Source organism: Falco rusticolus, chromosome 4 (genome assembly GCF_015220075.1).
Source record: "Falco rusticolus isolate bFalRus1 chromosome 4, bFalRus1.pri, whole genome shotgun sequence".
Lineage (NCBI taxonomy): Eukaryota > Metazoa > Chordata > Aves > Falconiformes > Falconidae > Falco > Falco rusticolus.
In genome coordinates this window covers 12918170-12945406 of record NC_051190.1, presented here as the reverse complement: position 1 = coordinate 12945406, position 27237 = coordinate 12918170, and the positions used below count along the sequence as shown (strand labels likewise).

The window sequence follows — 27237 nt, the reverse complement described above, 5'->3', positions numbered from 1 at the left end:
CTGGATTTTAGCAGGGTCCTATCCAATTCGTTTATCCTATTCATTTGGTCAATATCACCTAAAAAGAGCAGATGTCTTCAAAAAGGTGGAGGGTTTCAGGGTTTATTTGGTTACTAAAGCTGTTGTTTCTGAAGATGGATGAAGATAGCATGTGTGCTTTCCCCCAGCCACGTCAGGAGATGTAACATGATTCATCCAGTGGGTCTTCTGGACCCTGTCTGTCCATCCACTAAACAAGCACGTATTTTTTTGGACCCGTTGTGTGACAGCTGTGCTTCAGTTTCCCAATCTGTAAAATGGTACCATTCTCCTCTGGGAAGCACAGTTCATTGCTTGCAGAACGCTTTCAAACCCTTGCATAAAAATCTGCACAGCCATGCAAGACGGCATGTACATAGGTGGTTTTTCTGTTCCTTGGTAACAAAACTCTAGAGAAATGATGCAAGCTGCTGTATCCACATTAAACTTGGTGTCTTTGGCCTCAGTGATGCTTGTTCTGCAGCAGTGTGATTTTTGGCCCGTGGTACATGCTGAGCAGCACTTGAGTTGAATATCTAATGATGCTGAGCCTCCAGAACAGTGGCTTAGATTCTCTTGGCTTGTGAGAACAGGTCTGGCTTTAAGCAAGGTGAGATTTGCTGTTAAATGCAGGAGAGCTGCGGATGTCTTTTCCACAGATGCTGGGTCAGGTTGCAGCCATACGTGATGGTGCAGAAACACCTCACAGTCGCAGAGCAGCAACACCAATCGACTCCCTGCAGTGAGGTTATTGTGTGGCCTGCCCTGGCCTCTGCGTGTTTCTTTTTAAATTAGCTTGGGTGTAATAGCCCCATGTTAATCACGTCTCAAATATTGCTAAATTGTAGACTCCTGACCTTTGATTTGAGCCAAATCTTTCCCTGGAATAATTAATAGAGGCTTGGCTGGTATTTCCTCAACAAATGCCTCTATAAAATGGATTTGGAGCAGTAGTCATCTATGCGACTGGAGATGAGAATTAAAAAGGACGGTGGGGTGGTCCATGCTGTGTGTGGTGGGAGGAGGGACCATGGGCTGGAGGCAGGACTGATTTCCTACAGTCTTACTGATAACCTAGGTCCTGGCATGGGAATAGGTACCAAAAGCTCACTCACCATTACGTTGAGATTTCCCTGGGAAACACTGGGCAAAGCCAAGAAGCTTGGATGCTGAGTAAAACCGAGAGGAGTAGGCATTTTCCTTGCAAAGAATGGTCTACTGCTGCAGCAAGTGCTTTTCATTATTTTTTTCCCTATCGCCTTCCCTTCAGCTGGAGGAATATTGGTCTGTGTCCCTCTTCAGAGGATATGTGCTGGACACACACAGGCTGCAAAACCAACATATAGCTGATGTTTGCTTTTGGAAAGAGATCCTCAGTCTCTTGGTGCTTCCTCTGCTAACAAAGGCTTAAGTGCACCTTCTGCTGGGTTTAGCTGGATGCTTTGTGCACCTTTTGATTAAACTGGGACTGAGCTTTTTGCCAAGGCCTGCGGATCTCCCCAGTGGTCCTTTTCAGCAGAGAACAGAAAATGTTTTATTTGAAGCCTGCATAACCTTTAACATGGCTCATTCCTCCTCCTTCCTCCCCCAGAAAAAGGGCACTGTGAGTAGACTGGAGCCTGAACATCCCCTGGCGGATCTCCAGGGGAAGTTTGCAAGTGAAATTTCTGTCTCCAGAGACTCAGCATCTTCAACAGATCTCAGGAGAGACTTTGCTGTGGCTTAGCTTCTGCAATCTGCATTAATGCTCCTGTTTATCAGAGAGCAAGAACAAGACACGCATCAAGTTTTGGAGCGTGGCAGCAGCATTTTTAGTGGAGCATAGCTTTGGAAGAGAAAAGCCTTATTATGAATAAATAAGGGCTAAGGAAGCATCAAGCTCTCAGAGGGCTCTGCTGGCTTTTCCTTCAAAGTGAATGACTGGGTTTCCATTAAGTGGTTTTTTTTGGGAGGGGTCAAACTACACATGGGGTGCTGGTTGTTGGATGTCTGGTGGTGATAACACATTAGTGAATCCAGCCTCTTTGATGGCTTTAGGTAATCTGGAAGCAAATGTGTGTAATGGAGGTGGAGGGAATTTCTGTCTAATTAGCCAGAGATACAGGCTTTCTTTTTTTCTTCCCCTTCCTCAGAAGAGGTGAGTAAGTATAGTGCAGGCTTATGCCAACAGGTGCAATTTTGTAGGAGCTTCATCATCTCACAGTATCTATTAAGCTTGTTGCAGAAATGCATCTTTTAAATGTGAGTTACCCCTGTATTGTCTGATGGGAGAGGGGAGGCTTTCGTAAGCATGCGGGTAGGTAGCGCTGTGTCTCTGCTCCCCCGCTCGCGCCGGTGGAGCAGAAGTGAGCCGCTGAGGCTGTATTTCTAAGCTGGTGCTGAAGCACACAGGTGTTGACTGACTTGTGTGCTGGTCATCAGCACACAAGATTTCTGAGTACTTCAGAAAGTGGGGTCCTGTTTCTTTGTGTCTTTTTTGTTTGTTTGGGAAGAAGTCTATAACAGTGATGTCCTTCTGATCTTCCTTTTTTTTGGTGCTTTTAATACCATTGATGTCACTGCTGCACAGCCTTTGGGCGATCTGTTCTTTGATCTTGCTATTTAACCCCAAGAAAAGAGGCAGGGGGTTTGTTTCTATGAGTGAATTGTTGTAATATCTCTTCACTTCATGATCATATATATTTTGTGCAGAAACAATTTTGCTTCTGGAGTTTACTACTTTGTTAAATTGCCATGTGATACAGAGTATAGGATGTCCAAACTACAGGTTTGCTGATACACGTGGCAAGTCAGCACTATTGGCCAACTCCCTGCATTTAGGAATGGAAAAGGCTGTATGAGAAGTGTCTTCAGATGCTCTCTTGTTTTGCAGACACTGTAGCAAATGCATCAGGTCCTTTATTAGTTGAAATAGCAAAGACTCCGGGGTCTACGCTAGGAATCACACTGACGACAACCATGCACCGGAACAAGCAGGTCATAGTCATCGACAAGATCAAGCCAGCCAGCGTGGTGGACAGGTACAGATCTGAAGAGGCTGCTCCTAGCTCTGTTTTTCCTTTCTCCACTGCTTTTTTGTCCCCTGGTTAGTTATATACCATTCTTCCCCGCCTCGCCTTGAAATGGCCATGTCCACATGTTCTTAGCACTAAGTGTGCTAAAAATATCTGACCAGTGGACACTCCTCACTGGGAATGAATGTAACTCAATGCATGTGAAAGCTGAGCTTTGTTTTAAAAAACTCAGATCTGACTGTCCTGGAGCTGCGGAATGGCAAAAACCTATTCTGGGAACTTCTGGCTAGAGCCCTTTCATAATGGGCAAAGTCAGCTAGTCACCCTTTACATGGAGAGGCAGAAAGGCAGACTGTTATGCAGCCCTAGCTGTGGTTAGCTGTGTTGCTGAGCTAACTGCTGGCATGTAGGATTTAACTACGCTGCTGGGTGAGCCCTCAGCCATCCAGACTAGCTATGAGTGGGCACTAGAAAAAAGTTAAAAGATCTTTCCCAAGCCATCAGCAGCACTAACTTAAGCATGAACCATCCTAGTTGGTGTTTTGGGCAGCACTTTGAACCTAATGTTCAAATTAGAAGTAAAGAAATGATATGACCAAAATTCACACAAGTTCACACAATAATTTTGTATGTGTCTGCTCCCAACTGTAAGGACGTGGATTTGAGCCGTGTGTATAATTACCTCTCTTGCTGTTCCCTTTGCAGGTGTGGCGCATTGCATGTTGGCGACCATATTCTCTCCATCGATGGCACAAGCACAGAGCACTGCTCCTTACTAGAGGCAACTCAGCTTTTAGCTGCCACTTCAGAAAATGTCAAGCTAGAGATACTACCTGTTCACCAAAGCAGGCTGCCTTTGAAGCCTCCAGAAACAGGTGTGTTCTCTGTACAAACACTGTTCATCGACCTTAAAACTCACTTGAGGTCCCTACTGGGGTTCTTGCTGCTTTTGAATGCTGGCAACAGACTCCAGAGAGAGACATCTGTGGAGGGGGGTGGGGGGGGAAAGTGATGTTTTGATGAAATGCATGTGATTAGATTACGTTCTTCAAGGATGTGAATAGGAAAAAAAGGTAACATCTGTGCTTGAATGGGGAAATTGGAGTTGGGAATCCCAGGGTTTTGCAGCGCTGAGTGCTGTGCAAGCCACTTCCTTAGTACCTCGGATAAGAGACTTTAATGGAGAGGGAGGAAAACAACCTTGGTGCTGGCAAATGTATTTCCGAGCTCAGTTTTCATTTGCTGACGCCTGGTAAGGCTTTATAAAGGACATGTCAGCAGCTAGACAGGGTTTTGCTGGACTTCCTTAGGAAACAAAACTGTAACGTAAGTGTTCATCTTCCAGACCAGCCTGTTTTGAATGGCAACTGTGTCTGAGCAGCGAGGGGTAGAGTGAATGCATCTGTAGCTGCTGCTTTCCACCACCCCTACCAAAGAAATACAAGGGGAAAAAACTCTGGCTCCAGAGAGGTCAAGCTCAAAATGCCTGTAAATGTCGTTAGGAATTCACCCTGGTCAGCATCCTTGTTGCCCACCTTTAGTTTCTCCTTCCATGTAAGAGGCTGACTCTGGCTCTCATATAAAATCTATTGTGAACATAGCCTCAGTACTACTAGATTTGTTACAACTCTTGCCTGTGGTTTTGTTACACTCTGTACTAGTGGTCTTGTAATTCAGGTGTTTGAGGCATAACTGTTCTGTACCAGTCCCCTTTGCAACCATTTTCAAACACCTGTCTCTTGGGAATGATATTGGTGCACAGTAGCCCTGGAAACAGCTCTTCTTTCCATTATCTTCTAGGACAGTTTGGGGAAAGGAAGAAAATATCTGTGTTGTTTTCTTTAACATGATGCAGTGAAACATAAAATCTATTAAGATCTCTGTGTCTAGAAATAAATCTCTTACATGTCCAGTCCAATTTGTGCAGAATTAAAGCAGTTTAACAAAAGGGGATGGATGACTTGACCTTTGTGCCCAAGAAAAAATGGAAAGCTATAATCCTTTTTCAGTGGCTGTAAAAATGAACTATTCTCCTCCTTCCAATAGTGCCCTGGTTCTAATCTTCTTTCAGAATATATGCATTCAGTAGCAGCTCAGGAGAAGGAGGATCTGTGGAAGGACAGCTAGATGCATTCAGAGCCTTTTTACCCAAACCCCCAATACTTAGATCAGTTTGCTGTGGCAGAAATACAGAACACACTTGGAACAATAATTGTAACACATAAATATGAAAAATAAGGGATATAATAGTTGTTCCCACATGTGTTTCAGCTTTTTTAACACATGAGGGATCATACGGAAGGATGCTGTTTATCCACGTGGCTGTTAAATGGCAGAGGTATGCGGCTGGAGACCAGTGCTTGGGCTTGAACCTTCACTGGTGCTGATGGAGGTGGTAGAGGCAGGAAGGAGAGCACTGGGGCCAAGAGGAGCAGCTCACAAAGCAGTGCTCCTCAGTGGTGTAACCAGCCGTGGCACCATGCAGCGCATGGTGAGCAGCCGAGGAACCGCACCAGAGTTGACAAACTGCATTTGGACTTGTGAGAGGCACTTCTTTCTGCTCCGCATTGCAAGTGCCAACTCCACAGGCTGCTTTTTCTGAGTTTGGGGAAATAAACAGGGGCAGTAAGAAAAAATAGGCCATGCAAAAGCAAACTGTCATGGTTGGCGAGAGCGTGAAGCCTGGGGAAAGCAACTGAGGAGACCACGCAGACGCATTCCTGTTCAGCCACTTGCATTACCTAAGTCCTTCCAGTGTGTGCCTGCACGGAGCTCGTCATGATGTTTTTTAAAAGTGGCTTCTTGTGCAATCAAAATCCCATTACTGAGGAAGTGGAGAGGATCTGAAGCTCCAGTGACCATGCAAAAATATGTTCTAATGCTGAAGCACGGGATTTGTCAAACTGACTTTGCTTTCTCTGTGGCTCTGGGGGCATTTGGAGAGTTTGTGGGAGGATTACACTCTACTCACAGGATCAACAGGAGCAGATGGTGCCCAGGAGCGGTGCTGGGATGGATGGGTTTCCTCAGGCAGGGATGATGTGTGAAAGCTTGGGGAAGGTGGTTGTAGGGTTTTATCACAAAATTGTCCAAATTCTCTTCTCTTCCCCAGTGCACTGACAGCTCAGTTTCAAAGGCACTTTTTTCTGTTGTCGGATATGAGCTAAGAATTTGTAGACAAAATGGGAAAAATTTTAATTACTATAAATGGATTAAATGATTTTGTATATATGCCCATAAGCTCTGTCCCTCATGTTCCAAGTGCTTAATTTTATTAACAACTTTCCTTTTTGTCTAGATATAGCTACATTTATTAATTCGATTTTTGTTTTTAAAAGCTGCCTGGCTCTGAATTTACTTTTGAATCCACAATACAGAAAGCCTGGAGCTGGAAGTGTATTTTTAAGAGCTTGATAGACCGAGTACTAAACTTAGTAAATATGTAATGAAGACTAAATATCATCACTGTATTGGTTGGAAAACCTGATCTAAACGATTTGATGCCTGTGATGCATGCACACAAAATGGATTTCCACTGTTACAGGCACTAGCAGATGACCTTTAAATGAGATCTCTGTGTGGATCCGCTAAATATACTGAGTCCCTGTCCCAGCTTTGCACCCTCAGAAAGCTCTGGTAGTCCCAGCACTGGTGGCATTTCTGCCTGCTTGGAGGACACAGAGCCTGGAGGAGTTTTCATCCTGGGAAGGTGATTGCCAGTCAGTGCAAGTGGCTGTGAGGTTAAGAGCTCTGGGATAACTCATGGCTGCAGTGATGCTCTGCTGTGGGCATACTTAGCTGAATAAACCAGATCCTTGCGATCTTGCTTGTTAGCTAACGATTCCTCTCAGAAGAAAATAGATCCAGACAGCATGGTGCAGAGATTCATGAGAGAAAAACCAGTTGGCAAGGAAAAGCAAACTGACCCTGTGTTGCCCAAGGGCAAAAGGAGCATCAGCGAGAACAGAGGAGGGACCTGTGCCTGCCGGGGTGTTTGAGGCACTTCAGAGGAGACTTGTACCATCATGACTTTAAGGGATTTCCAGATGATGGATGTCACACTGCAACAGATTTCTGTCAACACATGCTGGACTGGGGTTAGGGTTGAAGCTAAAGCAGTTGTGTGCCCTAGAACAAAGTCTGCGCCGTTGGTGCTATCATTTACTGTTTGCCACAGCATTGGCATCTTTTCCTGTGTCGGTGGGCCTCCCTAACTGCATTTAAGGAGCAGTGTGTAAAATCTCTTTTGTTTGGTGAGCTGGAGGCAGCTCTCTGCTACTTCTCTCTTTCATCCATATGTGCATTCCCGGCTGGGAGCAGCCACTGAACATCCAAACACTGAAGCCAAGCACAGTGCTCAAAGCAGTCCTGGGCGTCTGTGGAAGGCATTGAGCCTTGTTCACGGGAGGGCAGCTCCAGCAGCAAGGTGGGAAACAGCACAAGGAGGTTTCCCCAGTACTGCCAGATAACACTGATGGCCACTGCAGTAAACCTGTGGCTGGATGGAGCTTCTGGACGTCACACAACAGACTGCAAATGATAATGATGTCTATGCACTGCCAGCATGGTTTAGTCAGGCCATTGGCTCAGGATGCAGCAGTTTTATGGGGAAAGGGTGGATTTCTGCCACTTTGCGTCGAATGTCATGTGGTTATGTGGGAATGCATCTTCGCTGCTGGTGCTTGATGCACTGTGGTTGCGTCCTGAGTTGTTTGAAGCCAGTATGAGGCTCTTTTCTACAATCTCCTGGCTTATGCTTCTTATTTCTTCTTCCTCTCACTTCTCCTCCCTGCCTATGGTGATTTCTTCTCCCTTGGGTGCCATCAGTCAAGGTGCAGAAGAGTGACCACCACCACTGCTGGGACCCCTGTGTCAACTACTGTCACACCCACCACCCTGGGCACTGCAAGACACCCACTTGGAACCAGACGTCTGGACAGGATTACTGCAAATGTAAGCTCAGCGCGTGGCATTGCCCCCATCCATGCATGTGTTCGCTCATGTTGTGCCCCCTCCACTTTCTTAACGTGCAACTCCATAGCCTGGCTTGTCACTCGTTTCCCTCTTGGTTGCCTGGGCCTGTTTCCACAGGTCCGGTGCTGAGGTACAGAATCAGGATCCGCAGCCCAGCACACACACATCTGGTACCTGCGATGAGAACAGTGTGCTGGGCAGACCCGCGGTCCCATCCTCTAACCCCACACCCCGGTGCCTGTTTTCATACAGCAAAAATGTACAGCTGTGGGACAAGGAGGGTGCCTCGGGTGATGTGTAGGAATGTGATATGGCAATGCATCCTGCTCATCCCAGGTGCTGCACAGCAAGCTAGCGGCAAGATTATGGCTGCTCCAAAATCTGTAAACCCACCTCTTGCAGGAATTAGGGTCTGTGCAGCCCCTGGTTTCTTGTCTTAGGGCAGTAAGATAAGGAGGAGGAACTGTTGCACTGTGTCCGAACTGTGGGAATCAAACACGGCAGCCCAGTTACCCAGCAGCTCAAGTTCAAGCTGTGGTTTCTCTTTGTATGTATTTAAGGTGCATTAGTCCATCTTGCCAACCTGCTGATGGCTGCCCTGCATCCATGATGCATTTCTCGTCTGGTGGCCTGGATGCTGCAGTGACAGGCAGCCCAGTCACTGGAGTCACTGCATGCCAGAGAGTCATGCATTCCTTCTGGAATCCAAGCCCACTCCCACAGCTCTCCTGGAGCTGCAAGCACAGGAAGGTTCTCCCCCTGTCTTGAGCCCTGGAGCTGTGCAGAGGGAGCTAGTCTGAACCCATTAGGTGCTTGATGAACACCTGTTAGGTGAACCCAGTGCTACGCTTCTCTGTGCACATCCTTAACATACTCTGTATTTCGCCAGCTCTGGTGGCTGCCAACTTCTCGTCTCCCACCATGAACGCACAGGGCTTCCCCTGCCAGAACTCGAACACGCTACCTCGCAGCTCCCACCCCATGAGCCCCCGCACCACCATGCTGAGGAGGAGGCAGAAGAAGAAGGAGCACAAGAGCTCACGTAAGAGTGACAGTGGGCAGGGGCTGGGTTGGACAGGGCATGCATGCTTGCCTTGCTGTCCTTGCTTTCCAACAATAAGTTGACTGTTAGCTGGGGTAGAACCACTCATCTCAGCACTGTCAGTGTCCCCCTCATCCTCAGTCACTGTCCCCACCACTGCCAGACCAGGGTCTGTGACCAGATCTGCTATGTTGACCATGGCTACCCTGACCTTCTGCCTCTCTCCTCCTCTCAGTGTCACTGGCCTCCAGCACGGTGGGTCCTGGCGGGCAGATAGTCCACACGGAGACGACAGAGGTGGTGCTCAGGGGAGACCCTTTGAATGGCTTCGGACTTCAGCTCCAGGGAGGCATCTTTGCTACCGAAACCCTGTCTTCCCCCCCTCTCGTCCGTTTTATTGAGCCTGACAGCCCGGCAGAGAGGTTAGAGACCTTGCCCTTGGATGCTGATGGTGCTGCTGCTGAACATTTCATGGTTTGGTTTGTTTTCTCTCCTCAGAGGCTCATTTAGATATTTACTATCATCCTTGTAATATCTCCCATTCTTCACTGGGCATGGTTTACTGTCACTGCCATTTCTGCACTCGTCGGCTGACCGCGGCCTCCCTCGCATCCCAGGTGAACGTCTTGGCACCAGGCTGCGGCTGTTCTGGGAGGAGGAGGAGGAAGGGAGTGTGTGTCTGTGTGAGAGTGCCATTCCCATTCCTTTTTCTGGTTTTTTTTTTTGTTTGTTTGTTTTTGGTTTTGTTTGTTTTGTTTTGTTGGTTTTTTTGGTTGGTTTTTTTTTTCCTCTTTCACTTTGAAAGATAAAGCTTTTATCTGGATGCAGGAAGGAGAAAGATATAAACAAGTGGGCCCAGCAAAGTGTTTTCTGCCTGGTTTAATTGTGCCAGAGCCCAGCCATATAAATTGGCCTTAAAGCCAGGGCTTTGCAGAGAAGAGCTGTGGTTGAGAAGCAGGTGGGTGCTGCATTGAGCTTTTGGCTCTGCAATACTGGGAAAAGAGCAGAATGGAGGAGCAGCATTAACTGCTGCATCATCCTCAGGGGGTAGTGGGAGCAATGACTCCTCCAGCGGCCGAGCCTCAGCTCAGGAGCTCTGGCTGCTCTGGCTAAACTTTTCCCAGTACCCTTGCTGGCTGGATTTAAAGTCTGCTTGAGTGCCTGCGCGCTGCAGTGTAGGTGCCCTGTAGCAAAGCTTTTCCTACTGAACACACCAGATCCCAGCGTGGCTTGTGCTCTTGTGGGGTGGAAAGGAGAGCTGGTTTTGTCAGGCAGATGAGATAATGAGAGGTGACCAAGCTGGCACTTGTGCCCCTGTGCTGGTTTCTCTTCCCACTTGTGAGTTCCACTGGTGCTCTGTCCTGGTGCTCAGTGCCTGCTGCAGACCCTTCCTTGGGGGGAGAAGCCTCCAAGGGCTCCATCAACATCTGCTAATGGTTTGGTGTCCCCAAGCCAGCCTGGGAAAACAGCACACTGGGCAGTCGTACGGCAGGGAAAGTGACTGCAAAAGGAAATGCAAGTCCTTGCGGTGCAGGCAGCTCTGCGTGTGATAGCTTCTCCAGGTGGCTGGTGCAGAGGCAAGGTGGAGCATCAGTGCCTGGTACTTGCGGCCTGTAGGAGGACAGGGACAAGAGGCTGGCACAGGAAAAAGATTTGTCCTGAGTGATGCAGGTTAAGAGAAATTTCAAAAGGCTTTTATGCCGTTTGTTTGTTTGTTTCCAAACAAGGTTTAAAAATGAAGGTGATGGTGTTTTGGTTTTTTCTTTATCCTCTATTAACCAGGGTGAACTTGGCTCACATTGCAAGGCACCACACTCCTTTTATAAATCAGGCAGCAGCAAAGCCTGCTGTCCCAGGGGACAACAGAGATGTGCTGAAATCTGCCTGGCTTTGCTTTATCATCTTGCCAAGCCTGGAGCGAAAGCAAAGACTAGCAGTGCAGTCTTGCTTGGCTCTAATGTGTCACACACACTGCTCTCCCTCTCGGCTGCCCACCCAGCAGGATTCACGCTCTCCTGGCTGCTGCTTTCTGGCGCCAGTGAGCAATCCCCTCTGCGTTTGCAGCCTGGATTTGATTTGGGGATTAAATCTCTGTGGTGTATTTCTTCTTTTCCTAGACCATGCTGCTCTTCCTAGCTGGCAGGAAAGCACTGTCTTTTCTCCCCATCTTGAAGTGATAAGTGCACTGGGTTTGCAGAGTTTGAAAAACTCAGTTTTATGTTTTCATTTCGCTTTTTGTTTCTTGCTGTCCCACAGAACTTGTTTGCTCCATCCTTCCTAGACACCTTATTCCCTGCCCTTGTGAGGTTCTGCTGTAACTGCAGCCCAAGATATTAGAGCCATTTTTCTCCCCTCTACCAAGCTGGGCTCTCAGCTGAGCCTGGGCTATGCTCTTTCTTGTCGTGCAGTTTCGGGTTTTGCAAAAGAGGCTGAGAAACAGGGATACAGGGATCAGGCTTAGCAGCCTGGGTCTCTCCTGTGTGTTTACACACTCCTGTGTGAGACCTGTGAACCTGAATGTGCTGTTGTATACAAGTGCATGATCCACAATCACGTTGTCTGTCTGGCTTGCTGTGGAAGAGCTGCCCCTTGGGTGTCTAGCAAGTTTGAGTACTACCAGGGAGGAGGACAGCATCACCCTCTTTTCAGGGAGGTTGGGCTGCCTCACAGTTATTACCTGCTTCGTTCTAGCTTGTGGCAGGTGATTTGAAGCAAAATCTCTCGCCTGCCTGACTTGTGATACATTTTACAGCCAATAGCCTCTAATAGACCTCCCTTTTCGCCTGTTGTTTTGTTTACTGGGTGCAAGATGAAGCCTTTGGGCTCCAAATGAAACAGCGATTTATCCCATTATCAGCAGGGAGAGTGGAATAGGAAGATGCCTGACATCCTTTCTTGGCTGCCTTGAAAACATGCAGTGTTTGTGTCCTTCCTCCCCTAGCTGTCATTGACAGCAGTGGGAGAGTATCTGGCTTCTCTGTCCCAGTATCCAAAATCAATGCTTCCTGCTGAGTTACATGTTTTCTATCTCTGCTCAGACACAGTTGTTTGATCATTATGTTTCTGGCTTTTGAGTATGAATGGTTTGCAAAAGGAAAGTTTAGCAGCTGGGTGAAGCTGTCAGCAAAGCTTTGATCTTTTGAGGGCTGGGACCCACCCACCAGTGTGCACATGCAGATGTATGTACACACACAGATGTGCACGTCTGACCTGTGCAGGTCAACTCGGGGGCATGTAAGGGCATGACGGATCGGTTTCTGCAGCCAGTGATGTGGCCATCACCACAGCTGCTACCACTCACCCCACAGCTGGACTGACCGTGCAGGTGCTGGTGCTGCTGAGTGAGATTTGCAGTGCATATCCTGCCCAAGGCTTGAATATGTGCTGCTCTGTGTCTAGCAAGACACCTCCACTGCTCTGTTGCTGTCTTTGAGCCCGAGGAATGAGTCATGACAAAATGCAAATCTCTGTAACCCCAGGGAGACTCATTCCCGTCATGGACTCCAACACATCATAGGGCTGTCTCCAGGAGATGCCTATACTCTTGTTTCTGATTTTAAAGCACTTCTCCCATGATCGCAAAGCACTTTGCACTGTGCACTTTGGGCTGTGCACCTCTGAGACAAGTGCTCTCTCCTTGGGAAAGCTGTCTGAAAAGGTTCATGTAGGATCCCACAGCAGAGCCAAGGAGAGGGCTGCAGGACCCTTGGCTCCCTCGGCCCTGCTCCTCTAACACACGGGCACGTGACAGCTGGAAACTGGTGTCTCTGGAATTATTCTGAAGGGTTAACAAGGCACGTCGGATCTCCTTGCACTCATGGAGGGAGCCATAAGGTTGCGGCTTCAGTCCACAAACTTTTATAAACCTGCAAGGCCAGGGCTTAAACAAGCATGGTTGACTGAGACTAATAGTAAAAGAAATAAAAATTTCTGACCTAACAGAGCTATTGTATCGTCAGTGAAGAAACACAAGGAACAGTTGTTTTGTGAGAAGGCAGCTCTGGTGGGAAAGGTGGCAAATGTTTACTTTGTTGCTGGGTAAAAGCATCCTATGATCTCCCAGCCCATGTGACTGAAACAGTGGTGCCAAAATTGTGTCCTTGTGTGACCTTGAAATGACAGTGATGTCTGTGGGATGCAGATGTGGATACCTCCTTTCTGAAAGGTGCATTATGGCCATAGGAAGAGAGCTCTTGGTGCTGGAGGAGGCATCTCTGTTGTACTCCTTGGCATCTCCATATTTATAAGCTGTTACTTCCAAGTGTGTCTATGTGGCTGCATGGCCACAAGTCCAGTAAAGGACTGCAGTTCAACATGATGGAATTTATTTGCAAGGGCAGGTTCGTTTGTACACCATGGAGTTGTCTGTCCTAATCCCAGTCTCCTTGAACAAACCGTTCTGAATTTACATCTCATAAAATAGCCCGCGTTTTTCCATGGATGGCATGAACGCAGGCAGCAGTACAAATATACTGCAAGCTTAATACCTTCTTACCAGTAAAATAACCTCTCTAGGCTCTCTCCAAACTTACTTTTATCTCAGCTTTTGATGGGCCACCAGCAAAAGCTGTTGTGCTGGTCCATTTTTCTTGAATTTTGATGTGTGTATTTTTTCTTGATAACCTGGCATTTCATATACGCCCTGTTGCTTGGAGGTGAATAATACAGCCAGTGGCCATTGCCTTTGGTGTCGTCTTCATGTGCCTTGAAGCTGTGGTACCATGTTTTCTTACAATTGAGTTGGGTGTGAGTGATGAAGAGTGGCTGGAAGGATCAGAAAAAACAAGCTGTCTTCTGTGAAGTATCAGTGGAAGCAGACAACTAGAAAAGAGAGGGTGAAGAATGTGCTTGATCATTAAACAGGAAAGGAATAAAGATTCTCTGGAGGAGGCTCAAAACAGGATACTGATGCCTTCTGGGAAATGTTTGTGGTAAAATCACTGCAAATGTTGAGGTGAACCTCAAACTTATTCCCATAACCCACAACTTACTTTGGACACCACTCTGTAGCTTGCATTAATGATGAATGAAGGAGGTTTTCCCAAGCTCTGCTCAAGTGGACAGCCTTACAGAGGGGTGACGTGTGAAAAATCTGAAAAGATGCAGTGATAGTGAACAACTGACGAAGGGTATGGAGGAGAAGGAAGATAAGCCATTGCCCATGGCCAGTCACAGGGAAGACTACACTCCTGATTTTGTAGAGCCATGGTTCAGCTCAAATTAGCTGTGAGGGATAATTTGGAGGATTGTCTTGCTGGCATTGCAGTATATTTAGGAAAAAAAAAAAAAAAAGCGAGTGTGGATAGTGAATGTAGGAATGTAGTGGTTCATGTGTGAGGAAACCTTGCTTATAAATGAAGGGGACTCCCAATAGACAAACCATGCCGTAGCAGGATATCTCTATCATAGCTTTGTCATCACTGTTTTTCTTCCAAATTGAAAAAACCTGCTGATGCTGCTCTTTGTGAAAGTGGGTCTAAACCAGAAACCCCAAAAGGCCAGTTGTGGTTATACTGGCGGGCTAGCGCAGCGGGGTAAGATTGGCCTTTCAAGGCAGTTAAACTGTATCAGTGTACGTTTGGCTTCCAGAAATGAAATTACAAGGGTTAAGTGATTATCCAATTTGCTGAGACATTTCAGTGAGTTCACTGGATTGTAGCTTCGGTATTAGCCATGTATTGAGCAGAGGAATCTGCAGTTTTCAGTGCCATTAGTTTGGGTTTCATGGAAAGAGCCGTATACCGTTAGATAGGGTAGGAGGGCACATACCCTCCTTTCTCACCTGTGTATCACACTCGTCTCTTGGCCGTGGTGTTGACTTTTAGGAAGGGGAGGGTTACTTTTTTTTTTTTTCCCTGGAAATTGCAGGAAATGTGACTAAAAATGGCTATTTAGGAGCAAAGTGTATTTGAACTTAAGCAAACCACAAGGAGTTGGCTGCCTTGTGACCTTCCAGGGGGCTCCCGGCACTGGGACAGGCACTGCAGAATTAGTTATCTTCTCTTTGGGGCCACTTCGGCAGGGTTTGTCACAACTCTGTGTGTCTTGTAACAAATTTGCCTGGCAAAAGTAACTCATGGCTGGTTGTGGGGTTGTGGGTTTTTTTCCTCCTTTCCTCTTTTACCTTGCCTCCTTGTTCTCTTTCCCTGTTTTCCTGATGTGGACTGCAGGTGTGGGTTGCTACAAGTAGGAGACAGAGTCCTTTCTATCAACGGCATTGCAACTGAGGATGGGACTATGGAGGAAGCAAATCAGCTTTTGCGTGATGCCGCGCTTACGAACAAAGTGGTGCTGGAGATAGAATTTGATGTTGCAGGTATGTTGCCAAGGGAATTGCTGCTTCTACCAGGAGGGCTCTGCTAGTGCCTTTGCTAACCCATAGGAGGGAGCGTATTCACAGAAATACACAAGGTTTTTGTGAGAGCTCAGAGGGAAGAGTGGGAAGACCATGTGAGGACCTTTTCCATTTCTTGTTCTCTAATGTGCCCCAAGGTGGATGCTCTTTCTTGTGATCCTTTCATAAATGCCTTGTGTGAGATAAGCCTAAGGACTCGATGAAGAGGCCACATGTGCTTTAAGTATTTGGCCATTAATATGAATAATATTGATATTAATTTACAGCCATGAAGGAAGGAGGGAGCCAAAGCTATTGGCTGGGGTTAAAGTGCAGCTTTGTATTCAGAAGAAAAAAAAAAAAAAAAAGAAACTTTTTTTCCTTTTACATTGACAGAGCTGCCTCAATCTTGAAATACAGCGTGATGTGAGCACTTCACCTGGTGTTCAGAGCATGTATTTTTAATGAGAATCCAAATTTTAACCTTTTAACCCAAAGAAACCATCCATGCAACTGAAAACTCTCTTTTTTCCTCCTCTCCTCTTTTTTGTCTGTTTTTGGTTTTACAGAGTCTGTCATACCCAGCAGCGGTACTTTCCATGTTAAATTGCCCAAGAAAAGAGGTGTAGAGCTTGGAATTACAATCAGCTGTAAGTATTGCTCAGACTTGCACTAGCAGTTGCAAGAGCCACTGCTTTCCACCCTGGCACATCAGAGGGGCCCAGCTGAGAGAGATTACGTGGGGTGTCCTGGTAGTGCTCACAGTGCTTGTGATTTATCCCAAACCAAATTAGATGTGTGGTTCCTGCCTCCACAAGCTGCCAGCCGCAGAGAAAAGTGGCTGCGTGAAGGATAGAGGCAAAGGATGCGTCTCAGCTGATCAGTTGGTCTGTGTCACAGGCTAATATTGTAGACATTTATAATATTATATGTATATAATTATACAGTATACTAGTAATATTATTTTTATTTCCTTGCTGACACTGTTATTATGTTCTTTTTTAAAAAAAATTGCCTGGGTCTGGTGGGACCCTCGCAGGGAGAGGTGGAAGGAGGAGAGCAAGTGTCAGGTGAGCTCACAGCTTGAAGGGTGGAGAGGGGAAACTGCCAAAAGAAAGAGGAAGATGAAGAGGGTGGCAGGCCTTAGGCTTGGGGGGGAGGCACTTCAAGGAGAGGAGGGTGCTGGGCAGACTTTGCTGGGGTTTGTTGTGTTGATTAACCACATCCACGGAGGAGGAGGTGCATGTGCCAGGACTTGGTGGGCACTGAGAGGACAAGACATAAACCTTCTTCTTTCTTTTCTCTCTTCTCTGCACACTCTTGATTAATTATCTTTCTCTTCTGAAGTGTATTTTTCATTTAAAGACCTCTTGGCCTTGTTGGAGAAGATGCTGTAAGGGGACGATACAGGCAGATCCATCCTGAATTTCTGGCTAGCTTGGGGTGTTGTTAACGCCTTGCGTCAGTGAATTTTTCCTTTATGGCAAATGTAAGCATGTGTCACGTCACTCATCCCTCTTTCACTGCTGGGTAAACTGAGTTGAATCATCTCAGATTTGCCATGCCCAGAGGCTGCCATCACCTCTCAGCTGAAACAAAGCAGCTTGTGAGGCTGCAGTAATGGGATCTTGCGTCTAAGCCCTCAGGAGTGCAGACCCAGCTGTGTCTGGGGAATGGAGTTGCTGGGGACACTTTAAAACTAGGTTTCATTAAAATAGATAAGCTATTTGCAATTACCTCTTGGCATTTACAGCATTAGTTAGTGAGTTAATTGGAGGTGTTCTGGTCTAAGTGGGGTGATTCTCAGGGGTGACTTGAGCATCGACAGGATGATGGCTTTGCACCCTGTGTTATTTCTTCTCCCTCTTCCCAGCTTCTCCTATTTGTGCCACAAGGTTAATCCTGAGAAATGACAGCACAGTATTTAACATTTGGCTTGCTAGCAGTTACTGCCTGAAGACATCAAAGGGCTTTCCGAAAGCAGTGGGGTACCTGTAACGACATTTCACTGATGGGCGAGGAGGGTCCGGTGCAGCAGCCCAGCCTGTGCTGCGTTCCCAGCCTGCCCACTGCGCTGGCGCTGCACTCACGGGTAGCAACCTAGGACAGTGGATCTGGCAGCAAAAATCTTCTGGCTTGAGCATGGCCAAGGGTTCATCCCATTTAGGCTTCAAAGCTTAGTTTGTATCTGGGGCTGGAGAGCAAAATGAACCTGGGAGTTGCTGGCAAGAGTATTAGTTTTTATTTGAAGAGTCTCACTTATATGAGATCATCTTCAGATGTGCATTTACACTTCAAGCATATTTTTATTTTGAAAATGTTTTCATTTGAGATTTGTTTAAAAAATTGACTTCACACGCTTTTTTGAAATCGCCACTAAATAAAAAGAAACTGACCCCTGAGTTTTAAATAGTTAGATACCCATTATCCAACTACAAAGCAGTTTTTTAACAATATAATAGATTTGATCTTTTTGATTGTTGAACGTGTTTGCAGGACATTGTTTAAGTAATGCATATGCATAAACTTAAGATGTATTTCAGTCCTTTGCTGAGTCAAAGCCAAAATTATATTTACAAATGGAGCAAAAGACAGCCATCCAGAAAATGTGGTGGCAAGGATGAAATGCTAGTTGAATCCTAATTCTGTTTCCCTATATTAGTCTGTATAAGCCTATGTCCACATGACCCTTAGCAAATTAGATCATGATTTTGTCACTCTGACTCTGACCAGGCAGATAAATATACCAGTTTCAAACATTAAAACCAAAGCAAGCAGCCTTACGGTAACTACCTCCTGCAGAGACATGACGTGCATGTGGGAACGTGATGCAAGCAGCAAGGGAAAAGGTAAAAATAACTGGTTTGCTCAGTTCCTCCCATTTCTGCTGTTTTGAATGCTTGTATAGAGCTAGAAAAAAGCTTTTACAACTTCCCTTTTGCCGCGGAAAAGCACATAACTACTGTTTCAAAGTAGCGGACTTGGTTTTCTGGCCTCTCACATTGATTCCTGTTCCTTACTTTGTAAAACTGGGGCAGGTTAAATAGATGACAAGCTGGATGGGTCAGTAGATGTGGCCACAGAAATGGATTTGTTCATAAACCTTGTGGTCCAGCTACACTGTGGGTGAAAGATGAGTTGCTTTCATTGAGTTTTACCTCTTGGCTTCAGCAGGCACATCTGTAGTTAATTCCTCTGTCTAGGAAGGTTTGCCACAGCCTTCTTACGTGGGCAGAAAGTGTTACGACCTCATCAGAGGAGCACTACAGAAATAAAAGTGATCAAGTTCTTGCTGTGCTGTGGCTCTCAGAGCTAATCGGGAGATGGGCTACATAAAGGGGGGGAGAGCAAGATTCTTGATGGATGTGTTGGAAGAAATCGTGTAATGGAGCTGACTGCAGGAGGAAACATAAATCTGCTGGAAAGCCTCATAAAAGGGCTGAAAACCCAGGAGGTTTTTGTATGAGGGCAGGTGCTGTTAGTCCTGGGATGAACATATAGAGGGGGTGTGTGCTTGCTCCTGGTGAGGGGCAGATGTTTGCTGAGGGCATTTCATCTTCTCCGAGGTCTCAAGGTTTTCCAGAAAGAGAAGGCTTGGGCTGAGCAAGCCCCTGGTTGTGGTCTGTGCGTGCAGAACGGTTTCTTCCTCCTGCGCAAACACAGCATGGCAAAGGGATGCAGTAAATTAAGACACATGATGTCAATATATGCATATAGCATTATTTCCACTTCTGTTCCCTGAAGGATGAATAGGAAACCCAAGGGGTGAGTCTCTCACTGACTCTGATTTGTATTTCTGTGGCACCTTGATGCCCTCAAGCCTCATTTCAGTCTCCTGCATTTGCTAAATGAAAATTAGCAAAGCAAAACACCAAAGCTGCCTTGGCTGCACTGCTTCCGTGGGCTTTGTCCAGGGGTGAAGGGACAAGACGCCAGCAAAATTGCTGTCATTTTATCCACACTCCAGTGCCTCAGTTTCTGTCCCAGGGAGAGGGCTGCATTTGTTTGTAGAACAGCTGCTCCGATTGAAGAGCCAAGCGTGCACTCCTGCGCGGCGTGGCTTAAGGAGCTGTGTGGGCTGTGAAGCTCACTTGTCTGCAGGGACCTCTGGGGTGCTCGGAATGCTGGGGATGCAAAGATGTGCAAAGTGAGATTTTTGACATATGGATGTGAAGATTTGGCTCTTGTTAGCCTGAACAACTCATCTCCATTAGCAGAACACATGCCTTAAGTGCTCTGATCTTGCTGGCTGTATTCCGTTCTAATGATACAGTTATGCCTTTGTAGGTTTTCTGTAAATCTCTTACAAATTAAAATCTCCAGCAGCGAGAAGCTAATAGTTGTGTATTCTTGTAGGTTCAATACCTGACATCTTAAAATAAGATATGGATTTGTTTTTAGCCTCTGGAAAATGATAGTTGATTACACAAAAGATTGCTTTTTGTGGTGCTTTTTTTTTTTTTTTTTGGTATGTTTGTTTGGGGTTTTTTTGGTCTGTCTCAAATACCTTCTCCAAGGGCTAGTTGTGAAATTTGCTGCAGGGTACAGGTGTGTTGTTGTTGCTGTTTAAACAAATATTGAAATCACCATTCACTTTAGATATGCATTAATGCTTTTTATAGCATGTTTATCAAATTACCTTTATGTATCTCAACAAATCAATACCTGTGCCCTTGACATGAAGTACTGCAGATAAGGAATAGGTAGTATATCTGCTTCTGGGTGATAAAACTGGAATTTGGGTAGATAGACAACTTTGATTAAGTCGCTTAAGTAGTGTAGTCACTGTCCTAGCGAGAAGATGGATCTGTGAGCCAAGCCAGTGTAGCTTTGCTGGCACTGGATTAACCGGGGCCATGCCACCGGCCCAGCAGAGTGTGTCTGCAAGTGGCAGCGTGCCTGGCAGCCACACGTGCTGCCCCCTCGCTAGCATTGCGGATTCAGCTAAGATTTGCAGCTGATTCACTCTGGTGCTGTTACCCAAGTGGGATATTCTGTCCCGGTTTTGCTACCAGATTTTGAAAGGCAATAGATCTGCAGTGGGGCAAATACGCTGCTGGAGGCACTGATAATTCATGCACCTGCTGCTAAAACTAATGAATGATAGAGGAAGAAGTTGGGTACTGGGGATTTAATTTTCACTGCTGCTTTTTGCAATCGATTCTGATTTGCTTTTATTTCTCTCCTCGTTCCTTAGCTATCCTGAGATTATTGGGTTTCTGATTTTGTTTATTCTTTCCCGTTTATAAATGCTTGCTTTCTTAAATGTATTCTTATGGCATTATTAAAATTTCTTTAATTACACGTTGGCAGAGTGCTGCTTTGGCTTGGTCAATAACAAAGGGCATTTATAATGGGTGGATGTGTGTGAGATATGTGCTTGTGCTCCTTGGAGGGGAATAATTTACCAATACGGGTCATTATGCATTCTATTAAAAACACAAACTGGACATGTGTTTCTAGCCTTGTCATCCATCACAGAGTAAACACCGAGCAAGCCAGAATCCCAGCAGAGGTAGCGAGAGACTGAAAGCAATTTATAAAAAGTAAATAATGGTATTGATCAATTCACCTTTTTATCACTGCCCTGTCACCGCTGCCAAGCAGTGTTTTCATTTTGAGTTTCTCTCCCACCCCACGTTTCTACCTTGACCAGCTGTTGATTTATGGAGCTTTCTGTGGACCACTGGAGCAAATTTAAACTTTTTTATACTGTCAAACCCACCAAAAATACAAATGTATCTGAAAAAGAGCCTACTTCCACCTGAAGTGGTTTGCCCTGGCAGATGGAGGCCACAAGCAGAGCACCTGCCAAGAGAGATCATGGGTTTCTGCACACCAGCTTCTGTCTCTGTGGCGTGATCCATCTCTTCCCTTGACTCCTTTTGCTGCCATCTCCATTTTACAAATGGGAAAGCAAGACCCAGAGGCAAGGCTGGGCATCCGAACCGTGTCTTCCTACAGCAGAGTTACCAAGGCAATGTCCTTTGAGGACATCGACAGCAGAAATGAATGGACAAAGAGGCTATGCTCATCTGTGCAAGTATCTGAACTCCAAAGACCACAGCCCTAATAAAATAATAATGTAATTTAAGGGCTTTTTTAAGTGCAGACAAATTAGAAATGGTTTATCCAAAATCTCACTAGAGATCTATATAGCTAATGCCTCTGACCTAGACTGAGCCACTACTTCAGTGAAAGTGGAGCTCTCACCTGTAGCCAGGCAGCTGGTACACAGAAGCATGTTGTCACCCTGTGTGAGCAGCCCAGGACGGTTAAAGATGTGGGTACCATGGTGGCTGGGGCAGTCAGGAGCAGCCTGGTTCCAGCTGATGGGCGGAAAGCCCAGCTGGGCACTCTGCTGGGGCTCCAGGAAGGGCTTTGGGGTACCAAAGGTGAATTAATCAAGTTAGTAACTACTGGTTACTAAACGAACAGCAAGTGACTGTTCTGTGCTTTGAGATTTCATTATATTAATTTTGTATCTTATACCTCTTGAGAGGGAATAATTATTCACTAAGTCTCCCTAATCATTTGTAGATGCTGACTAATAATGATGGTTTTATAAAGCCTTTCCATTTTATGCTGTTCATTTAAAACAGAGAGCTATCATCTATTAAAATTTGGGTACTGTGGTGGTAGGGACAGTTCTATGCAGTTCTACATGGCTCTTCCATTTAACTAAAGTCTCAAGAAAATCTGTTTGGAAAGCACAACTTCCAAAAAACCCACAGATCCAGAATGATTTTTCCTTAAAACTTGCTTTGTTTCCTAATGGACAAAGCACTTAGTTTGTCACCCTCGCTTCTGATGCGGGCAGTTGTGCTGACACCAACTGTGGAGCTGCAGAAGGACGAGGTCTCGCTCTCTGCTTGGAGCCTGACTGCGGGCAGGATCCCCCTGGGTGTCTCAGGGCTTCTAAGGCAGACACTGAGATAACACCATTTCTGCAGAGCTTGAGGCATGCTGTTGTCTATACTTGCTGGTTTGTGGGGTTTTTTTTCCTCTCCCCCCACCCCCCTTGCTCTTTTGAGTGTTCATGGTCTCTGGACACATTCCAGCTGTGGCTGGGTCAGGTTTAGAGACAGCCATCCCCAACGCACCACCAGGGCTATGGAGATCCTCCCTAACCCCTTTCTGTCATGCTGCTTCTGCTTTGAAACTAGTAAACAAACCTTGCAGTGAAAACTTATTTTTGCTAACCTGGATTGTTTTGACAGAACCAGGCTAGGGTGTGATTAAATATGCGTCGATGCCAGCCCGACCCAGGGCTCAGGGTGTGCTAACAGGGTCTCCCGTCACTGCCACTCGGACCACTGCTTTCTACCCCTCTCTCAGCTGTAAATACATCTCCTATATTGAAAAAGAGAACAGAAATAGTAATAACAGGGTGCTATGTCTCTGTACCTTGTGCTGTTAGTCCATGGTGTGTGGCCTTCTCAATCAGAGTGGGGATTTCTGCGTAGATTTTAGCTGCTGCACCCCATCTTCCGTCCCACTGCTCAGCTCTGCCCGGTGTGTGTCAGTCTGTCTGCTGGCTGGTCGTGCTGTGGGCAGGTTGAACACAGGCACAAACCCTTGGTGAGTCTCCACAACCCATCCACTTCTCTTTGACCTGCGGCCGCAATCTGAATGTGAGTGTCCAGACCAAAATTGCCTGACACCAGGCTCTAGTTAAGCTAGGGGGCAAATTATAGAGTCATTTAGGTTGGAAAAGATCTTTAAAGATCATCAAGTCCAACCGTTGCCCTAGCACTGTCAAGTCCACCACTAACCGTGTCCCTAAGTGCCACATCTACATGTCTTTTAAATACTTCCAGGGATGGTGACTCAATCACCTCCCTGGGCAGCCTGTGCCAGTGCTTGACCACCCTTTTGGTGAAGAAATTTTTCTTAATATCCAACCTAAACCTCCCCTGGTGCAACTTGAGGCTGTTTCCTCTTGTCCTGTCGCTTGTCACTTGGGAGAAGAGACCGACCCCACCTCACCCCAGCCTCCTTTCAGGCAGTTGTAGAGAGCGATACGGTCTCCCCCGAGCCTCCTTTTGTCCAGACTAAACAATCTGGCTCAATAATTCTTCCAGGCTCTCTATCATTCAGCAGTGGCATTGCTGTGATTATTACAAAATCAGCCACACTCTGCTCTCACTGTCTGACCGAACTTCTATACTCAGCCCTTGCTCTGGCTGAGATTGGCTGTCTTTTTGCTCTGTTCAGTACAGAAGGTTCAGTTATATCTGGGAGAGGGTATCCTTGAAGGTGATGGGTTAGCACATACGTTTTTAAAGCTCAGAAATGAATGCAAACAACAGAAAAATCTAGAGCAGAGGGGTTGGTGAGAGGAAGCACCTATTTCTTTACGTCTGACTTTCTGGGGCTTTCTGACTGCTGTTCAGGCAGGTGGATCTCTTTGTGGTTGATGCCATATACCTTACAGATATTTTAATCTCTGACCTGCACTGGATATGTTCAGATGCTGTGAGTTTCTTCCTTCCCACGCAGTTTTTGCTGAGAAGCTCCATCAGCTTTAAATGAGACGATCAAGGCAGGAGAGAGCAATGCGGCGTGAAAAGGATGCTCTTGGCATATGTTTGGTGTGTGAATGGCAGAGAGGTCAGGAGGCTTTTCAGTCATAATTCTCTCTTGGATTTCTCAGGAGAGAAGCAGTCTTGCAGACAAATTTTAAAATACAAATGCTTCCAGAGATGTGTACTCACATCTCTTGTGGGCTGAAAAAGTTATCAGGGTCGGGCAGGAGAGAAGAGTTGGAAACCACCCCTTCCAGCTCCAGTGTGGAGACCAGCTCTGATTTATCTGGTTGTGTGATGAAGTGGCCTGGGAAGCTGAACCAGCTGGAAAACAATGTTTTATCTGATTTTTCCTGGGTTGTTTTCTACCTGGAAAACTTCCCAGCACACTTCAAGAACACAGAAATATTTATATTAACCACCACACTGAACTCTAGGTACTCCCTAGGTAGCAGTGCTAATGCCTGACTGTTGCCACAGCCATTGACTTGCTGTCTTGTGCCAAGAGATGTAGGTGAGTGGGTGTTTAACAGTGCCGGGGCTGAGCAATTCCACCTTTTCCTGCTGGACACCACATGTCCTCCCCTTCAGGAGGAATCTGAAGGAAGCAGTTAGCTAACTTGGGCAAAGGGCAACCCACAAACTTTGGCAGGGATTTGCTTCTTTTTTTTTTTTTTTTTCCTGATGCGCCTTTCAGAGTTCAAGCGTGAAGCATCATTTTGCCAAAGGAATATAAATTCCCTTTCCTTAAGACTCCTGCTCCCCATTAACCATCCCCATGCTAGACAGCAGACTCAATACCAAGCTTTATACCCATGTGTGTCTTTTGCAGCTGCAAGCAGAAAGCCTGGGGAGCCTTTGATCATCTCTGACATCAAGAAGGGGAGCGTAGCACATAGGTGAGTGCAGAATTTCCCAGCTGCCAAACCCATTGCAAAATGTCTGGCCTGGTAACGAGAGTTAAAACAAAGCCCAGGCAGTAGCAGTCAGGTCTGGATTTTACCAGCATCCAACAAGATCTCAACCCTAGAGGTGTGTCTTAGACCACAGAAGGGCTTGCAATAAAAACTGTCTGGACTGCAGCATGTAGAGTTGAGCTAATGGAGAAGGCGGCCAGGGCACTGATTCAGATGTCTGCTGATCCTATGGGAGATGGATGTTTAGCATTTAAAAGCATGTGGTAAAGGGCTTCATATATCCCGTAAAGGGCCATGGTTCATCAGGTAGTTTGCCATGTCTCGGCTCCTACTCGGAGTGAGTGAATTGTGGGCACCGGTGGAGAACTGTGCAAATAACTCAGCATTTATTGACTGCACCTCTGATCTCAACACCTCATAGCCAGGCTAGTGCTGCCAGGGGACTCATTTCTAGGAGTGCTCATATAGGAGTTTCCATAAAAGGTAGACTACCTGTCAGTTAAACTTGGGGCATTTTTCAGTGCTGTAGGTTACCCGGGCTGTGTATCTAATCCTTCTGCCGTGTTCTGTGTTGACGTACACTCTACACAAACTTCCTGCCTTTTAGTTGCAATTGTGCCAGACTCCATTCAGGGTTGTTTCCCAGAAAAGATTGAGGACAGGAAAAAGTTAATATTGTCACTGCCACTGCAGGACTGAATGTGTCGTGGGATCTGAAAGGCAAATACAAATGTACTTTTAGTTTTCTTTTTCTTTCCACGTAGAACTGGCACCTTGGAACCGGGGGACAAGCTGTTAGCCATTGATAACATCCGACTCGACAATTGCTCAATGGAGGATGCTGTGCAGATTTTAAGGCAGTGTGAAGACCTGGTCAAATTGAAGATTAGGAAGGATGAAGATAATTCTGGTACAGAAATCCTGATGCAAACTGGTGCCTGTCCACTGTAATGACATTTCCCAATAGGTAGTGCAAACTAACAAAGATAAGGGCTGCTGCCTGTCCGGTTACCACTTTCCAATTGATTATAGTCTATTTTTGTTATTCTGCCCTTAAATGGAGTCTGGAAGGTTAAAATACTCTTTGGTATGAGCATGGCTGAAGACCTCAGGCTTTTGCTTCTAAATGCTTCAAGTCTTTCCTATGACCTCTTTTATACGGCTAATTAAAAAAATTCAGCATTCCCGTTTTCTCTTTCAGATGAGCAGGAGACAACCGGTGCTATTATCTACACAGTGGAACTGAAGCGATACGGTGGCCCCTTGGGAATAACCATCTCTGGGACGGAGGAGCCTTTCGATCCTATCGTCATTTCAGGCTTGACTAAACGAGGGCTGGCAGAAAGGTGAGGTTTGGGGGCAGAGGGGTTGAGTTGATGTGGGAAGGGCTCTTGAACTTCGCCAAGTTTCCTCTGCTGTCATAAACTCTTCTTAGGTGTTTCAGTCTGCTAAAAAGGAAAGGCGCTATGAAGGTACCAAGCGCTGTGAAGCAGGTGGTGGGACTGTGCTGTTAGGGCAGCGAGAGAGGCTCAAAGCAGGGCACTGCTGGAAAAGTCAGATCCTGTGAGTCAGCTGAGTGCAGTGGCCAGGGACATGTGTTTGTTGGCTCCACTTCCGCAGAGATGCTGCCTGGTCTGTGGTTTCTCATGCACATCTTGCATGGGGACAGTGCCCAGCCTGCACACTAATCCACTGTAGCCTCCTGTCCGGGACCTCACCTGTTGCTAAATTATGGCTCACAGCCATGACAGTGGCATGTCCTGCTGAAACCACAGATCTCAGGGGTCTTCTGACCCATCCTTCCTGGTCGGTTAGTCTGTTACATGTGGAGGTATCTCAGTGCAGGGCTGGTGTGCCTCAAGCAGGAGATGTTTATACTGCATAAACGTAGGTGCAGATTTACCTTCAGCAACCAGGGAGGTTGACTCTGTGTGTGCATGTGTCTGACTATATGGGCATGCGTGGGATTTAAAGGATCAGGACGTTACTGAGAATACAAGGTAGAACTGAGTCATACACTGTATCTTAATTAATCTGTCTGTATGGTAACCGTGACTTGTAAATAGATCGTTTCAGCAGCCCTGACTCACGCTTCTCATAGGGTTGCTTTACCCTGTGCTGCTGGACAGGCAGAACAGCAGCAAAAAACCCTCGAACAAATAGGTGTAAAGTGCTAGACCTTGGGGAGGTTCGACTGCAGATCTGGCCTTTTGGTCTTTCTGTTTCAAGGCCACACTTCTTGGCTGGACTGTAAAACAGCTCAGTGCCTCTTTCTGCATTGGGTCCCTGGCGCTCTCAGCATGCACACTGCTGCACATTTCCATTGCTTCCCTTTGGTACAGAAAGCAGAACAGGAGTGTCTCCCGAGAAGTGAGGAAGAGGGATGGACTGAATTATTAGTAGTTCTTTT

The 27237-nt window shown here is 46.3% G+C and overlaps 1 protein-coding gene across 4 annotated transcripts in view; it reads left to right on the top strand.

Annotated features, from left to right (window-relative positions):
- GRIP2 (glutamate receptor interacting protein 2) overlaps positions 1 to 27237 on the top strand; it is a 285022-nt gene that overhangs the window by 235207 nt on the left and 22578 nt on the right. For all 4 annotated transcript variants that reach the window (XM_037385786.1, XM_037385784.1, XM_037385783.1 and 1 more), the window contains exons 8-17: positions 2891 to 3038; positions 3738 to 3907; positions 7860 to 7985; positions 8896 to 9048; positions 9284 to 9470; positions 15219 to 15364; positions 15952 to 16032; positions 24743 to 24809; positions 25592 to 25737; positions 26029 to 26173. In XM_037385786.1, coding sequence (XP_037241683.1) covers positions 2891 to 3038; positions 3738 to 3907; positions 7860 to 7985; positions 8896 to 9048; positions 9284 to 9470; positions 15219 to 15364; positions 15952 to 16032; positions 24743 to 24809; positions 25592 to 25737; positions 26029 to 26173 — 1369 coding nt within the window. The remainder of the gene's footprint in view (positions 1 to 2890; positions 3039 to 3737; positions 3908 to 7859; positions 7986 to 8895; positions 9049 to 9283; positions 9471 to 15218; positions 15365 to 15951; positions 16033 to 24742; positions 24810 to 25591; positions 25738 to 26028; positions 26174 to 27237) is intronic.